The 18,265-nt window shown below is 38.1% G+C and overlaps 1 protein-coding gene across 1 annotated transcript; it reads left to right on the top strand.

Moving 5' to 3' along the window:
- Window positions 1–10,799: 10,799 nt before the first annotated feature.
- Window positions 10,800–15,178, top strand: pcdh20 (protocadherin 20). The gene is made up of 2 exons (XM_072380795.1): window positions 10,800–10,961; window positions 11,401–15,178. Exons 1-2 carry the CDS (start codon window positions 10,914–10,916, stop codon window positions 14,020–14,022), a joined length of 2,670 nt encoding a protein of 889 aa, XP_072236896.1. The 5' UTR covers window positions 10,800–10,913; the 3' UTR covers window positions 14,023–15,178.
- The last annotated feature ends 3,087 nt before the right edge of the window (window positions 15,179–18,265 follow it).

Below are 18,265 nucleotides of genomic sequence, written 5' to 3'. Positions count from 1 at the left end.
CTTAAAGCCACCTTGAGGATTTAAAAACACTGTAGCCATCTACAGCCAAGTATATTCAAGGGTTCTCTGATGCCTGACTGCCTTTTCAGAGTTCTCTTGAAAATATTTTTCCACATACTATAGTTAAACACAGGACACAGGATGTAGCTTGTTAGAATAGACATCGTGGCATTAATTGACATATTTCAGAATTTTAAATAGTCTGAAAATGTATATAAGCATGAAAAAGAATCTTAAATTCCGACATAATTTGAATTGATGTGACGGCAAATAATCCATAGCATTGTATGGGAGGAAAAGACTTTAGATTATTACTTTAATTAGATATGCACACACTCAATGAAGTAATTAATGCAAATTTTGAAAGATGATTATCATCATCACTGTGCTCAAATATCCCGTAATGTGGAATTTTAAAAAGCCATTCCTTTAGATATTTATACACAAAATTAACAATTGAGGTGAGATTTAATTGTAACCACTAATTAACCTTTATCAGATCAAAAGGTTTGCGGACCTGCACCAGCCTGTGATCCCGGCTGATTTACTGTGTACTGCATACTAACAACAAAAAGCATGTCAGGTTATCATCTGTCTAATGGGGTGTTTGGGGTATAACAGGTAGGCTAATTTACATTCTATAAGAATAACATCGAAGTTTGTAAAAGAAGACTGCGCACACAGTTTTTACTTGTAAACTTTTAATTAGAAGATGTTTAAAGAAATTCCAGACACGGGGTTAATCTCAGAGGAAGGATGGAGGTTGTATAGGTGATGGAAAGAGCTGGAAACAGATAAAAATAAAATCACAGGACTACTCCAGAAATAACAGGACATCTGGTCCAGACATCTGGAGCCAGAGGACTTTTAGGAGCTTCCCAGCACCCTGTCACCTTGTGGGTAAATTAGCAAAGTGAGAAAATATGGCCGGGGTAAACGATGCTGACAATCACACAGAGGGGGGAGAGTTGAGACAGGTTTCTAGGAAATTCATCATGTGGAGATCTTTTTTTGTTTCGCATGAATAAAGAGTGATAAAGGATGGACAATGCGGGAGTTGAAATGTGAACGTGTGAGTGAAAGTGTGTGTGTCTGAGAGAGGTATTCAAAAGCAGATGGAGGTTGTAACCATCTCATTACTTTTTTGGAAGGTTTTTGTCAATTTTCCACATTTAGCTAATGAATAAAAATGTTTCTCAGTGGAGATAATAATTCCAGGTGGGTTAGACAATACATAATTGACAGTTATCTTGTTTCTTTGGAGATCAATATAAATGTATTCTACACCCGACAGGTGGAATGGGCTTTTCCAATGATTTTTCAAATGTGGGGGAAAAAAATCTAATCTGTTAAACAAGCCATGCATTTGCTGGATTGTTGTTTAGTTTTAAGCTGTAAAATATTTTGTTCATGATGCCATCAAGCATATACAAATAGGTCAGCAGTCAAAGTTTTCCAGGATTGAAACTCACTTTAAAAACTGAGCCTCCAAGATTGCAGTCTGGTTTTGCGAGCATGCATCATTGACTGATGGGTTTGCAAGTGTCTGCTCGAGAGAGAGAGAGCAGTAGAGAGATGGTGTCAGATGTGATACTGATGACAAGTCATTGTGCTCGTCTCAAATTTCTCCTTGGCTCGATGTAAGGACACAGTGGAAAGGTGGGACAACAAATGCCACCAAGCGATACTGAAGATTTGACCCCTGGGAGAGGAAATGCCCTTTTCATCAGATGTCCCTCCTCCCAACTGCCCTGTTCCTTCTCAAACTCACCTCCACTTACTATATCACGTCAAATTCTACTTAACTTATACTTTTTTTTTCTCCACACCAAACACTATTTTGCTTCATTTGGTGTTCTCTCTCTGTTTATATCAACATGCACACTGAAGGATACAGATGCAGACATGATGCCTTCTTCTCCTCTGCAGTTTCCCTGAGCTCTCAATCTAATGTCACAAATAGGTAATAAAAATGCCGTCAAAAGGACACCAGAGGATTCGCATTCTGCTTTCATTCCCTCCCACTCGTAACTCTCTAGAGGGCAGAAGGACATACATCACCTGGAAAGCTCCCTGGCATAGAATTATGTTGTTTAGTGCAGAGTGCTTCATGCTGATCCAAATGCATTCAAGTTCACAAAGAAAGACCTAAAAGCATACTGAGAAAATACAGCTAAGGATAGCCAGTGCAATCTGAAATATCAAGCAAATTGTATCTTAGAGGGGTCTGCTCAGCATGCTAACCACAGGGAAGAGGAAAGAAAACAGACTTTATTCATTCTATGCCTCCTCAGACACTCAACTGGGCTCGGCCCATAATGTCTGGTCATATTTGACCTTGAGCTAGTTCATTGTCTCAAAGGAGCTTCACTCACAATGTTGCATCATGTAACTTCAGTGTTCTCAATAAAACCAACACGACAACCGCATCACAATGATGTACCACTGCACATCAGTTGTATTAGTGAACAGATGGGGCAGGTTTGTCAGTTCCAGTTACTGGAGCGGTACAGTACAGTGCCTTCAAAAAGTGCCTTATGAAATTTTTATTATTTAGTGTGTCTTGTCCTTGTGATAGGTTTACATACCATTTTCCAATAGATACATTTTGATTTTGACGCTTAGAGAGCAGTACTTATTTATCTATTATCAAAGTGCAGCTTACAGTCTTTCAATTATAAGGTTCGATAAAGTGGAAAAGATACATATCGGGTTTGGTAAACATTTGCATACTACAAGCAGGACTTTGAATTACCACGTTTCCAAAGAATTTTTTTTTCTTTCCTCTATTTGTTTTAAAAATATACTCATTCTGAATCTGTACTCAAAGGGGTTTAAACAAGACTATGCTGTATCACTTCTCTGAACAAGACTAAAAGCTTTTGGGAGCTGAAACGAGCAAGTTCTGAAGATTGACAAGTAAAATATTTCCCCACTTGTGTTAGTTAAAGGATTTTCAGCTGCTCAGCAGTTCAGGCTTCTGTTGTTATACTTCTTTGTTTCACTGCCACCCACTTGTTATCAGCTGGTGAAAAGTCTGGACCACAAGATTTAATCATTTGAAAGCAATGTGTAACGTTTTATTTACATTTTTCGTACCTTCAAAAACTTCTGGTTACAGGGTTGTATTTGGCAAGTCCACATCCAACAACAAAAATATAAATTTGCAGTGATGACATAAATGTGCCAAGTTCAATCTGTTGTTTTACAGTGTAGAATTTAGCGTTGTGGCTTCAGAATTTTTTCTCATTTTTTTGGGTTTTTTTGGGTTTTTTTTGTTAAAATCTCCAAGGCATTTCACTTACATGTGGTGAGGTGGGATTTTTAGCGACCACATCGCAGAGGGTTGCATTTTGCCATCTATCAGTAGCTGCCTGTTATTAGCTTCATGAAACTTTCCTGTGTGATTCTATTTACCTTGTGTGTGCAAAAGATTCCATTTTTCCCTGCTGGGATTCGAGCCCACATGCTAGTGTTCCCTCTCAGTGTTCTTGTGAAGTGTGCTTAACAAGCAGACTATGTTCAGCACTGATAAACTCAGAAGACCAAAGACAAAAAGAAACTCAAAGTCAGGAAGAAATTTGCCAAAAATCCAGTTTAATTAATCTGTAGAGACAGAACTTTCTTGAGATTTCACACTTCACTTATCGTACAGAGATCTGAAGTTGAGTAGCCTACAGATTACAATAATATAGTTTTCATTTCATGACAATTATCATGTTTCTAGCTCATGTCCTAAATTTCATGTCTAATTATTTTCTGTCTTAGAGCTGAACCATGCTGATTGTCATTTCTTCATATTTCGCTCATGTGCGGAGAATTTCTGAACATTTTCAGCCTTTATTGGCATTGCACACAAATAAACTGTGAGAAGTGTATGAAAGGATAGATTAGTGCCTATCAAGTTAAAGGCAAATCAGAATATATCAGCTCAAAATCATAATCAGTTTTATCAGTGCTCAATATTTGGTACTTAAAAATACGTCTCTCTACTTCTGCACAAAAATTTAACTATTTGTAGGATCAAATTCGCTATCATCACATCTGCCAACACAGAGCTCCTCCTTTTCTTTTTCTCAGACAGTTTAGTGAGCTTGTGCCCACTGCACAATATAGCCTCAGATTCATGCTCTTAGTTGACAGCAGTGGACTCGAGTGTGATCCTTTGCTGCAGTATCAAGGGTACTTCAAGGTTCCACGTGTCGTGCATTCAGCACCGTTGTAACACAAGGTAATATGTATTGCTGCCACCTTCTTGTCTGTTTGAGACAGTTTTGCCATTCCCTTCTGACTTCTATCATTAACGAGGCATTTTTGCCCACAGTTTTTGGTGATATTTTCTGTAAACTCTGCGGACTCCTGTGAGTGACTATCCCAGGAGAACCACTGTTACGAAGAGAGTCGAGCAGCCTGTTGGACGCCAGCAACTGCAAAGTCAAGGTCACTGTGATCACATCTCTCTCCCAGTCTGGTGTTTATTCTGAGACATAACTGAGTCTCCTGAGCATGCTTGCTTGGTGGGATAGTATGCAAAAACAGCAACAACAAAAAAGATCCAAAACACCTTTGAACAGTTGTTCATCCTGCCTGCACATCAATTATTGCTGTCAATCCAATCCTGTAGTGCACTGTCAGCTCAGAACATCAAGTGCTACATATTAGTGTGTGAATATGTAAATGGTACTTAAGTAGTAATTTCCCAGTACATGTCTCCTGTGAATCTATTGCTCTTGTCTGAGAAAATAATGCCCATACTCTAAATAATTAACAGTTAAATGTGTGAAAAAAAATGTTTGAATTCACACAGTAAATGATTGCAAACAGGAATATCCAAACAATGGACATTCCTACCATGCACTGTATCAAATTACTTTTACAACACAACCAAAAGCTGCTTTGACCCGTCAATCTTTTTCACTTTGCTGTTCCCTATTTCCATTTCCCCATTTCTTTTGAACACGACTCCTCATAAATCCTGCTGCATGATCAAGGTGAAAACCAATGTACTTAAAGTGTCATAATCTGTTTCTTTTTGTGTTTTTTCTGTCTCGTCCCAGTCCTGTTCACTTCCTCGGTCTCTCTTCAGTCCGGTCATCAGTTCCACTTCCTTCACTTGTGTTATTTCCCTCAGCTGTCTTCACTCACCAATCACCCTCCTCTGTATTTAAACTTCTAGTTGTCCTCCCAAGTTGCCTTTGCTGCTACTACTTCTTGGTTTTGTTTCCATAGTTTGTCCTTGTTCCTAGTTGGTTTTGTCAGTTCCTGGGTTTTGTTTTGTATGTTTAGTTTTACATAGTGTTCCAGTTCAGTTGCGTTGTCTGTTTATATTTCATAAGTCAGTCTAAATTCTGACTACCTCTGGTTTTCTATCTGTGTCTGTACCTGGGTCCTCCTATACATGACATTATGCCACACAAACTGATATTTGATTTGACAGTACAGACAGAAAATTACTCAATTAAATCTCTGGTCAGCATAATTGCGGTCATATTTTTTTGTTGTTGTTCAGTCTCAGTCACCTGTTTTGTGCACTTTTTTCAAACCTCAAGTACCACTTCAAAACCATTTTTCTGCCCATCGTGGTATAAAAAGATTTAAGTCTGTTGAAAACAGAAAAAAAAAAGCAAAATATTAATAAGGAATAATTATATAAACTCTCAGATGTGTAGGATTTTGGCAAGTTTCGTGTCACTGTTTTCACGTCTTTTCACTTTAAAAGAAACTCAGATCAAAAACATTATAGCAACAACAGTGAACATGAAGTATTGTGATGAGATTAGGCAATTATTGATTTATTTTAACATATTAAGCAAAGACTGACTTGAGTTTTGCTATATGGATGTTTAAGAAGTCACCAAGAGATAATTTTTCATCAATAAATCGAGTCCTCCCCAAAACTCAATTTAATACTTTAATTGATGTACTCTAAAACCACAAACTGCTTTGAAATAGTCACACCGTTAGCAGGCAGAAACAAGAACCTGTGGTGGGCCGATCGATTGAAACTTCATTACCAGGAAGCCAGGCTAGTAATCTCCTTGGCTGCAGCTGTGAGGGGCATACATTCTACCACAGCACCTGTTCCCAATGATATATCCAGCCTGCACCTGCAGCAGCACAAAGACACACTCACACCACTGTGTGGATTAACACTCCTGGACTATCTTGCCATCTCTTCTTTTCTGTCCGTCTGCCTAGCACATACGAGCTAACAAGGTTTTTGTGTTGTATCATACTCTTTCCCCCATTTCCCTCTTGCAGCTCTAGATGAGCTTTCTCACATTCATGCCAGAATGCATCTTCAACAACTGACAAGAGCAGACTGAGAGAAAACTATGGGGGGAAACAGTGAAAGAGAGGAACAGCAGGGAAGCCGTAAGGATAGCAAAGAAGAGAGGAGCTGTTGGGTCTTTTTTTTTTCTTTTCAGTTTGTAGAAAAAGCTTTTGGGGTTCAGAAATTGTGTATTATGTCAGAACAGTTCCATTTTAATACCAAAATAGGCTCTATGAAGGCAAGCCACAGCAATATATAAAAACAATTTACCAATGCAGCTTTGCCTCTGAGAAAATTGGGTCCCCAGAAAAAAAGACACATAATCTACTTATCAGGACGAAGGAGGTTTTCAGCTTTGGACTCAACACTCACATTTATAGCATTCTTATTCTGTAACAGAAAAAAGGCCACTGAGAACAAAACTGTAGGTTCAGTCCCAAATCCCATTTTAAGGCTCAACTTGAAACAGGCCAGCAGAGGTTCATTGGTCTGGACGAGCAACGTGTGACTGAAACATGCTTATTTTCACCGATTAGGTTAATCCAACCAGTAGATGGCACTGACAGAACAAGAACAAACACTGCAAACATCCTATTAAGACAATCATTCATATGAATAAAACTTAATTATACTACAACACTGATATGGAAAATAATTGTCCTGGTTCTTCAAAAGCAGAACTAATCAAATATCCCTTCTGCTCACACTTGGTGATTACTTCTCATAAAATCGGATAAAACTGAAATCTGTCCCTTTAAGGCAGAAACATGTAGCCTTTGAAGCTGGAAAATGTTCCAAAACAGAGATGAAAAAAAAGAAAAGAGAATGACTATTTTTACACCCTTTACCAGTTATTGTGTGGAAGTTCAGTAGTAAGACTGTGTCTAAATAGAATATCCACATACTAATTGTTTCCAATTGTTTCCAGGTATTGAAAAGCTACATAGAACCATGAAACCAACTCCTTCAGCCGACAAATCTCTGACTTGTACATTATAAAAAATGTGCGGACTGAATAGAAACCAGCCATGCTGAATAGGCTTACTGGACAGTGCAATGCATTGTGTGTTACTCCATTAAACTGCAGCAGTTATCCTTTTGTGATTAAAAACAGGAAATGCCGGTTGGATTAATTCAATGCATATTTCTAACTGCAGAGTATCGATTTGCCAAGAGGAAACTTGACCAACATTTCATGACAACACAGCTGTGATGTTTTATATTTTATTATAAACCAAGGACAGTAGATTTATCTAGTGTCCTTGGTAATTACTGTAAGGAGATTACTGTAATTACTGTAAGGAGAGTGTTTTGAGTGCGGGTTAATTTGTGCTGTATGAGACAATATATCACGCATCAGATTTTTCCATTTAGGGATTAGTTCAGCTGCTCTATGTTGTGAAGCATTACACAATTACACTGATCAGCTCAAAAGGTAGACTGAACATGGCAGGTCGTAACAGTGTGACAGATCCGTTATTCAATGCAAAAAGCTGTATGCCAAAAAAGGCTTTCACAGTGAAAAAAAGTAATGGAGGTGATATAATATTATGCAGAATTTTTAAACTCTCCTGCGGGCAGGGCATGCTTAAGATCTACTGACATTTAATGTAATGTGTGTCCTTAAACATCTGAATTACATTTGATGAAGAAATTTAAGACTTTTGGTATCACCCCAAAGACTTCAGCTTGCAACATATATACATGGTGGATTTTGAGATTCGCTCTTTTGTAAAGATCAACCAACAACCATTTTTCTCAATTTATAATGTTTACTTTGCCTTTTGCTGCCCACAGACTCAAATCAGATTATTTTTGACAAGATCATACGCTTTTTGGTAAGATTAGATACTTTTTCGAATACAGTTTCAGCTGAATTGTAACCTAAGGGGGCACAGGTAAGGTTTATGTCTGATATCTTGGCCTGGTTTGTGCATCTATTCTGCAGAGTTGAGCATTCCTCATGATTATATGGGAGTTTGCTTTGCCTTTTTGTACAGCAGATCTGATGTTTTAGATTTTTGTGTTGACTTTCACCTACCCTTTAACTGCCCTTTCTCTGTACAACTTTCTGACAGTGCGTGAGCATCTCATGTTTTGATATTTGCCTTTAAATTTTCTTATTTTCACTTTTTAAAAATTGTCCAGGAGTGCACATACTTTTTACTGGACACCTAAAGATGATTTACTCCATGCTGTAATATTTTCTGTGTCTAAACCTTCAAATATTTCTTTTTTTAGCTACTTGTTGCATGTAATACATCTTGTGTGTGATCTAATTAAGTTATTTCCTTGACCAAATGAAAAACTACCGGTAACAGCAGAAGACATTTGCAGTAAAAGTACAGCCATACAGATTTTTATAGTGATTCAGCACTGGTTTAAAACCAAAGTTGACAAGCTATTATATGTCCTTACACAATAGATCTATGTGGTTACAGCTGCCCTAACTTAACACTCATGAAGCTTTCTCATTGCCATCAAGATAGCTTAGCAGTCCTTTGATTAAAAGGAAAGTCCAAAGCTAACAAGACATCTGTTAGGAAATCTGTGCAAAGATTATACAGACTCAGCTCACATAGACACAGAGCAAGTAATGATGTAATTAAAACCAAAGTAATACTGCTTCTTGTTTGTGCCCTCATTTCTCATGCAAGTTTTTCTTGTAGTTTTTTTCAAGCTATCATGTTTAAAAATCGCATTTGAGAGAGCTGTTACGGAGCTGTTCTAAATAAATACACTGTGGCATGCTAAAATTAGGTCATCATCAAATGAGTGAAATATGTACTTTTGCTGATTTGTGGTCTATCTGACATGCACTGCTCTTTTGAGGTCTTTTGACAGATTCACAATGATTAAGATGTCAGGGGACACCACGAAGGCCATAGCAAAACCTTCAGCCTGTGTTTCTCAATGCATAGGTGTATTTAGGATCATTATCCTGTTTTAGAAGCCATGCTACTTTCAACTTTTTTTCTTTTACATTTGCTTCCAGAATTTGTTCAAATTTAGTTAAATCAATTCTTTCCTCTACAGTGAAATGCTCTCAGGGGTAACTTGTTGCAATCCAAGCCAAAAGCATGATTTATCCACTGGTGTGGTGAGTGGTGTTCATTTCATGAAATTTTGTTAATTAAATTAACTGGTGGAGACTAACGGACAGAGGTCACAGCAGACAAAACTTTGCTAGCACCGGCCTTTGTGTTAAGCTCATTTTTGGAAATTTTGATTTGGCAAAGCCAGAGCGCACAACTTATAGCTTTTTTGTTTGTTGGGACAGAATTACTTATGCAACATATTTCCAACTAATCTAACATGTCATCATTGTGCCATTTAAAGTAATGACACGTCAGACTCTCGGCACCTAGAGGCAACTCTCAAATGACTCTCATTTCCCCAATCTGCCTCTTTCCCACGCTCAAAAGCCTCTAAGCTTACAGTGCCTTAACTCTGTGTTTGTAGAAACATTTCTGAACTTAGTGCATGGGCCAGAAAAAAATAAGGATACAGAATACAAGATGGATTTATGTCCACACTCAATCTACGGATAGCTTTGTTTCAGTGTACTGTGTATATATCATACAAAAGGAATCAAGTCTGTCTATGCAAACTCACCAAATAAAAAAGAAAAACATGTGAATTGTCATGCTAGATTTGAGCTTCACTGTTGTTCATCCACCAAATCTTGGTAATAATGAAACAGCACATATCTATCACAGTATGAGAGAAGATGAGTGTGAGTGATGATCTCAATCTGCCCTTGTCCAGAGAACTTCAATCACTAAATTTCTCTAAGCAGTATGCTTCCAATCCCAGCAAACAGCTGGCCTGGCATTTAGAACACATGGGGATTAGGGGGTTGATTTAGTTAGAGGCTCAATCCAGAGTGAGACCATAGAACCACTTATGATGCCACGTTCACCTCTCTGATGGCTTCGTTTAGAATATGTTTCTATTCCTTTTCTATTGCTTTCATGTACATACAACTGAAGAAGCCACAAATTAATCATATTAATTCTTTATAAGATTTTAAACAAAATATATATGATCTGTCTGTCTCTCTTTGTGTATAGATACATATTGATTGAAAGTCGCTGGTCAAGGTTGCCTTCTTTAAGAAAGACACATCATCAGTATCATCATACATTTACTGAGGATCCTGTGATATGTCTTTTTTTTTTATTTGTAATGTTTTTAACTACTGCTGGATTAGAATAATCTCTCAGCTCTGGACAATTTATGTCTTGCCTAGTCCGTTGTGCCATCATAAACTCTGCTGATAATCATATGCTTTCACTCTGCCGCAGGAATATAAGGAATGCTGCTGCTTATGACAACATGGGTGTGTGTAGGAAGGGCAGGTGTGTGTCTATGTGCTTTTATAGCATTCATGAAAGAGGAATCTGTTAACTCAAGATTTCCCACTGGCCTATGTCTCTCATTGGATGGCACAGGGGACTGATTTGCATATGGTGGGAGTGTCCTCAGCCAGCACTGGGATGAATGACTTGTTCAAGTCAGATAGAAATAAGGCATTGCTCTCAGCAGAGGTCTGCACAACTCAAAGCTCAAAATGCCCGAGTTACTAAAGCTACCACTGCTCCTGCTATAAGTGGAAAGTGCCGGACTAGAACAAAACATGTTCAACAACAGACACAACGGCCTTAGCAAAAGAGGAAGAATATGGGTAAGTTTTAATGATCATTTGTTTTATTGACAAAAGTCACTATGTTAATCAAGAGGCTATTTACTGTTTTGTAGATAATTTTTGTGTTATAAAAGATGGAGGCACACTTAGGCCCTAGCTCATTTGCACTTTTTATCCCAATATCTATTTTAAACTTTTTGAATGGAGCTTTTTATATATATATATATAATATAATTCTATGAAGTTATTAAGATATAACTCAGTAACTTGTAAATCTAAAGGAGTTAGATACATAATCCAGACAACTGACAATTCTAGCTGAAAGCACTGATGTGATGAAGAGTTCTGTAAGTGATAATACAATATAATAAAAAATATACATTTTAATACTAGTGTAATCGATGACTTTTTGACCAACTCATTCTATTTTGCACTTCTCTTAATAAACTATATCATCACTATTTGCCTTGTGTTTCAGGGATTCTGTATCCTCTTGCTCTGCACCATCCCCCCTTTCTGTTTTGCAAATTTCAGCCAAGCAAAACAGCTCATCTATAAGATAAAGGAGGGATTACCAAAGGGGACTTTCATAGGGGCTATCGGAGTAGACTTACATTTGGATTTCACAGTTGAGCCCCCCTTTTTATTCAATCTCCCACAAAAGAAGGTCAGTGATCAGTATGTGAACCTAAATAATACCACCGGGGAGCTTTACACATCTGCTACAGAGATTGACAGGGAGACCCTCTGTCCTGATAACTCAGAGGGACAGGGATGCATCCTCTCACTGGATGTGTTTGTATTACCTCAGCAATACTTTCAGCTTGTCAAAGTTAAGATTTTAATTGAGGATTCGAACGACAATAGGCCAAAGTTTCCCACAGATGAGATCTGTATGTTCGTCCCAGAAAACACACCAGTCAATGCTCGTTACGTGGTGGAGCAGTCAGCAGTGGACCCTGATGTGGGAATTAACGGAGTCCAGACTTACTGGCTTGTTAACGACTTTGGAATGTTCACATTGGATGTCGAGGAGAATGAAGGAGGTGAGCTAACACCCTATCTCATTGTGATAGAGGCTTTGGACAGAGAGGTGCAGGATGAATATGTTACAGATATCATTGCGGAGGATGGAGGGACCCCTCCCCTACTTGGTGCAGCTACTTTGAAAATTGTCATCACAGATGTGAATGATAACTGCCCTCAATTCAAAGAGTCACAAATTAATGTTACTATTCATGGGAATACCACCAAAGGGGCACATTTGGCACGTCTGCATGCTGTTGACCCTGACCTTGGTGCTAATGCTCAGATCAGCTATGCTTACAGTGAACGTGTGCCAAGGGACACCAGGAGCTTGTTCCATTTGGACAAAATCACAGGGGTGATCAAACTAGCCAGGAAAATGGACACTAGCACGGCCACATTTTACAAGCTTACTATTCTGGCCAATGGACCTGGTTGTATCCCTGCTGTTGCTACTGTTACTGTCCATATCATCAAAGTGGTTACTGGACCCCCTGCAGTCATACCCCGGTACATTGCACCTGAAAAAGACGGAGTGCTAACAATAAAAGAGTCTGAGCCAGCTTTCTCTCCAATCGCTTTCTTCACAATAAAAAACATTGATCTGAACCAAAGGGTGGACTGTTATTTGGAAGGGTCTGGTCCCTTCAGGCTTGTGCCCTACCAACTGTTCAAGAATGAATACCTTCTGGAAACTACAGAGCCCTTGGACTATGAGAAGACACAGGATTATGAGCTAATTGTGGTTGCTAACAATACTGGAGGCCTAGTCATGAAGACATTCCTTAAAGTGCAAGTTTTGGATGAGAATGACAACGCACCTGTGTTTCAGCAGTCCTTGGTGGAAATATCAATTGAGGAAAACAATTCGCCAAACACCTTTCTAACCCAGCTCACAGCTTCTGACCAGGATAGTGAAAGTCAAGGGGAGGTCATCTACCTCCTGGGAGGTGATGCCCCTGGGATTTTTCTTGTGGATCATGTAACAGGTGTCCTGACTGTTGCCACATCACTTGACCGTGAAGAAAAAGAGAGATATCGGTTCATTGTGAGAGCAGTAGATCAAGGGACACCCAGGAGGGAGTCAATAGCAACTGTGGTGGTGACTGTGCAAGATCGCAATGACAACAGTCCACGTTTCATCAATAAGGACTTTACTTTTTTTGTGCCTGAGAATTTTCCGGGTTATGGCGAGATCGGTGTTCTCTCTGTGACAGATGCTGATGCTGGAGAAAATGGATGGGTGGCCCTCTCCATCCTCAACGGCAGCGATATCTTCATGATAGACACAGGTCGAGGTGCACTGAGGGCCAAGACATCATTGGACCGCGAGCAGCAAGGGACGTACCAGCTTTGGATTGAAGCTGTGGATGGCGGGGAGCCTGCACTTTCCTCTGTTACTATGGTGACTGTGCTGTTGTTGGATGTAAATGATAACCCACCAATTGTCCTCTTCCCTCAGTCAAATCAATCTTACATGCTAGTGCTACCAAATACGTCACCTGGAACATCAATCACAGAGGTGTATGCTGTGGATAAAGATGCAGGCATGAATGCTGTGATCGCCTATAGTATCATTAAAAGGAAAGGCGGTGAGCCGGGGTCATTTGCCATCGATCCTGAAACAGGAAATATCACATTGAAGAGGGAGCTCAGCAACAGGGGCCTCTACAGCCTTCTAGTGAAGGTTACTGATCATGGCCAACCTGAACCACTTTATTCAACAGTCATGGTTAACTTTTTTGTCAATGAAACAGTGAGTAATGAGAGTTACATCCAAAGTCTCCTGACCAGAGAGGCTGACATAGAGGTGGAGGAGAAGCCCTGGTACATTGGCCAGATGACAGATGGGCCTGAGAGGTATGAGCTGTTCCCCTGTCGGCCTGTCCTCATTGCTCTTTCAGTGACATGTCTGGGGCTTTTCTCTCTTGTTGTCACGCTGACGTCTTACATGTGCTGCAAGAGGTTTAAAAAGATCAGGAAGAAAAGATCAGAAGTGGAAATGCCTTTGAAAATAAAAACTGACCAAGCACAGACTGTGAACAGAAAACTCAGGCTGATCTCAAACATCTGATAATTCAGCTGTCTACACATCCAAAAACAACCACTGTTTACATGAATGTTTACAAATCTCACTGTAAGAAGTACAGCTCTTACGCGGTGTTGCTCTTTTTATTTTTGTCATGTGATTTTGATCGCTGCAGCATACCTGTCTTTCTAATTTGTCTCTATGCTTCCATCATGGAAAAAGGCTTCAAGATCCCTTCTATTGTTTATTTTTCATAATATTTATGAATAGTGAAACCTAATTTAAACATGCTGTGCTTGAAAATTATTGGCATCAGAGGCATAATGGGATTATCATAAGGCATTAGGAACAATTAATTAAAAATTATGAAAATACAATGTAAATACTGTACAAAATGTTTTACATCTTTATATCAAAAGTTTGCATTGGCATCAAAAGGACACATGGAAGCACAAGAAATGCTTCTGTCTTGGATTAATTTGGGAAAAGTTTAATCTCATTACACCACTTGTCACTATTAAAAATATTGTGATTGCACTTGGAAGTTAGAGAGATCTTAATATATTTATTTTTCTAAATAGAATCTCCAGCTATACTAATGAAGTAAACATACATTTCTGAGCTTATTGTTACAGAAAAGGCAAATCATTGCATACACTAAAATGTCGTGACAAAGCTCTCTGTACAATGAACTTTTATATTTGGAGCTAAAACAGACCAAAATGAAGTCTGACGGATTTTTCCAGAGCTTTCACTTGTGTTTCACTTCCTAGTTTTTGACTGTTTGGTATTCCATGTCTTATAATGAGTACTGAGACACACTGTGAGATAAGGCTGAAAGCTCTTGTAACAGCTCGTTAGAGGACTCTTGAGTTTTGTTATTTTCTTTTCAGTTTTTGTCAAAATTTTGTTTGATGTCTTACAGCCATCTGAGTAACTGCAGCGAACCTTCCAGAGGCAAAGGCTTATATATGTCACTGATGATCTATGTAAACCCTTTAGATGCCATCACAAAGAGTAACATATGTTTATCAGCTCAACAAATTGAATTGTGTCTGGATGTCTTTGTCTAAAATCTGCTTTGAGTTAAATGCATTAGCTTCATTTATAGAATCATGCCCTTCTTAATGTGTCTGTGGAAAAATGAAAATCTTTGTGAAAGAAAATCAGAATAACTATTAAAGATACTTTATTTTCATAATATACGGGATATTGTCTAATGATACAGTATGGCCTATATGTCCTACATATCTTAAAAAGATTGGGTGTGAGAAATATGCCTTTGGTTTATTCAACAAGGGTTAAAGTATTCTTCCAATCCACCTCAGCTTTATTGGCAGTTTGTTTAATAATGCATGTTACAGGCAACAGCTAAATGTAACTGTGTTCTGATGCTGGCTGAGGTAGAATATTGATGGGAGCATAAACTTTGGATTACAATAAAATTACAAACACACGAGGCATATTTTCCATCAGTCACTCAAACTCTTTGGTAGAGAAAGCTAATTGTCCTCAAGTGTGAGTGAGAATATAAATTCGGATCCAGAATTTTCAGGATTAAATGTCTGCATTTATTGTTACTTTCACTAACCATAAATTGCCTCTGGTGTCCAAATTTCCAACTGCCTTGTTCTGCTTAATATACAAACTACATGGAGCAGTTAAAGATTAATAGCTTGAGATCCTGTGCTGTTGTTTTCTTCACTGGCATGGGTCAGAGCTCATGGTGAGGGAACATGCAGAGTAACACTCTAAAAGAAAAACACTGTGCTGCAGTTTCCTGGAGGGTCAAATCAATTTTACTTGCCTAGTTGGAGTTGTACTGGCAATGACTGCACTCCCAGTACCACTACAAATTTGTGAATAATTTCCCAAGAAATTGCAAAGTGGCACTGTCACTTTTTCTTCCAACACATGAGAACTTGGGTCTCTGCTTTTAAATATGGCTGTTTCTCTGTTGCATGCATGTTTGAATATTTGCCATGAGTTGTGTAAATAAGAATACTTTAGGAGTCTTTGTAATCTTGTAAATGGTATGCACACTCCCAAGAGATGAACTTTGTTGTATGTACTTCTGAAACCTGTCTGGGTTTGGCTCGAACAAAACAGCTGACATGCAAACAAACCTGTGCTCACAATGTTCTCAAATATGCAGCTTCTCAAGTCATCACTGGCTTTTTAGGATGGACACACATCAGGCAGGCACAGAACATATGAGAAGCTCAGTGTAATCCTTCGTAATCGCGTCTGGTCAAACTTTTCATTACACAAATGGAATGATAGAAGATATACCACATGCACATAATGTATGTACACAGAATAATAACAGACAATGATGAAAGGTGCTTCTATAACGACAGAAAATCTCACAATACATGACAAAAAGGAAGTGCATTTGCTCTGCCAATTGTGCTAAAACAAGCATGACTGGATTGTGATGTTGAATTATAATAAGTAACAGAAATTTCTTCAAGGAAAGGTCAGGCAAAAAAACATATTTAATGTCTTTAATAGGTTAAAAACAAACGTGTAGTTTTCAGTCACTCTGTTTCATATCATTGGGACAAACTGTGTAAGCATGTTTATACATGCAGTATAAGTGTTTGTATGTGAGAAAGGACTAAATTAATTTGTGTGTGGTGTGTGTGCCAAGTCTAAATAAAGGTTATTATAATTATTTATTTATCACAACAAGCTGGTCAAAATACCCTTTACCAAATAATATGAAACTGAATGTTTTAAGCTGTGGCTTCAGAACAGTTTTTATAACATTTTCTACAAAGTTCAACACATCATGCAGGAAAATGTCAAAAAAGGCTTTCATCAAGTATGGGACCTGCATCAAATGTTGCTCATACTTGGCAAAACAGGTGCGATATCATAATTAAATCTCATTTATCAAGCCCAATCCGCACCGAACCAATCTCCTGACAATGTGTTCCATAACTGTCTACAGTGACGTTTTGCAGCCAAGTAACACATAATTGGGATGGTGTCTGGATAATTTTACTTTTGTTTTCTACGCTGTGCAAACATTTACTGCATATGAGTAATTGCAGTAAAAACAATGGCGATCTTATTTCAGTGTATCCCATTTCGCTTCCACCCACTTTCTCATTTTTTAATTAGTCATTTTTTCTCAGCGTTTTGGGACAGGAAACAGTGATAAAAGCCCTCATATGCAAAAACAAACAACGGTTCTTTTTAATAAATGGGAAAAGCTGATCATGACCTCACATTTCATTAAATTATATGCTATCTATGTTTCTTAGCTACTCGAGCCCTTTCTCTCTTTGTTGTGTTAGTAAAAAAAATCAAATCTGCAATCATTTTTACATTTAAACAGTTTGGGTATTTAGTTCAACAAATGGTGGTCAAATACTTTCCATTCCAACATACCAAACCATGTTTGCTTTCATATTTCGGTCGCAGTGGTGAGGTCTACAGCAACACTAAGCGCTGAAGATGTTTCGAAGAACTAGGATTTTTAACTTGACCTCAGGAGCCTACATTCTCCTGAGAGCTGTTTGATACAGTACAAGTGCTACAAATGTAAAATTATTAAAAATGAATAACAGAAATATCCTATTTATGTAAGAATCTTTGGCAGCCTCAAGTCTTCATTACTCAAATAGGCTTATTGACAATTATATCCTATGAACTTAGTTTTCTTGAACACTTTTCTTGAGAAGTTTCTTCAATTCTTCTTGAAGAATATGTTTAATCTCATTCAGTTTGGATGGAGAGAATCAGTGTGCACTTTCAGGTCTTTCCAGAGAAGCTGTCACCCTGTCACTGGGAGCAGAACTCCCAACCTACACTCTTGTGCCTTTTGAAAGAAGCAATCACGTACCGTGACGCAAACCTGTAACTGTGTATAGATTAATATTAAAGTGTAACCATGTTTTTTTTTCTTTAACCCTAACAACATATATTATAATTATCATGTATAAATAACATGTATTTATTATATCTTAGCCTAATCAACCATGACTGACTGCCAATTTTAAAAGGAAAAGCTATTGGACAATATTGGATTGAACTTAAACTTTTTTCTCCTTTCGGGATAGTCTGTGGTGAAGTGCAACCATCTACCACCTCTTACCTCCACATAAGTGTTTTTGAGCATCTTATACATTTATGTGACGTATTGCAGACTGCAAACATGTTGACATTTGCAAAGGAAAACGTCAGCATGTAAAGTTTTGGAACCTTAGAATATAGTAATTTTACAACATGTGACGATTAAATGTTACGTAAAACTTAGTTGTTTATGATTTTCCAAGGT

This window comes from Leuresthes tenuis, unplaced genomic scaffold (assembly GCF_036924035.1).
Source record: "Leuresthes tenuis unplaced genomic scaffold, fLeuTen1.0.hap1 SCAF_2, whole genome shotgun sequence".
NCBI lineage: Eukaryota > Metazoa > Chordata > Actinopteri > Atheriniformes > Atherinopsidae > Leuresthes > Leuresthes tenuis.
Note: the sequence above shows the minus strand (reverse complement) of the source record. Positions and strands in the feature narration are given on the sequence as shown.

Bases quoted from the DNA above. Each gene is read 5' to 3' on its own strand.
- pcdh20 (XM_072380795.1), top strand. From the start codon at position 10,914: ATGTTCAACAACAGACACAACGGCCTTAGCAAAAGAGGAAGAATATGG. The intron at 10,962-11,400 runs GTAAGTTTTAAT...CTTGTGTTTCAG, and splicing joins GCAAAAGAGGAAGAATATGG to GGATTCTGTATCCTCTTGCT.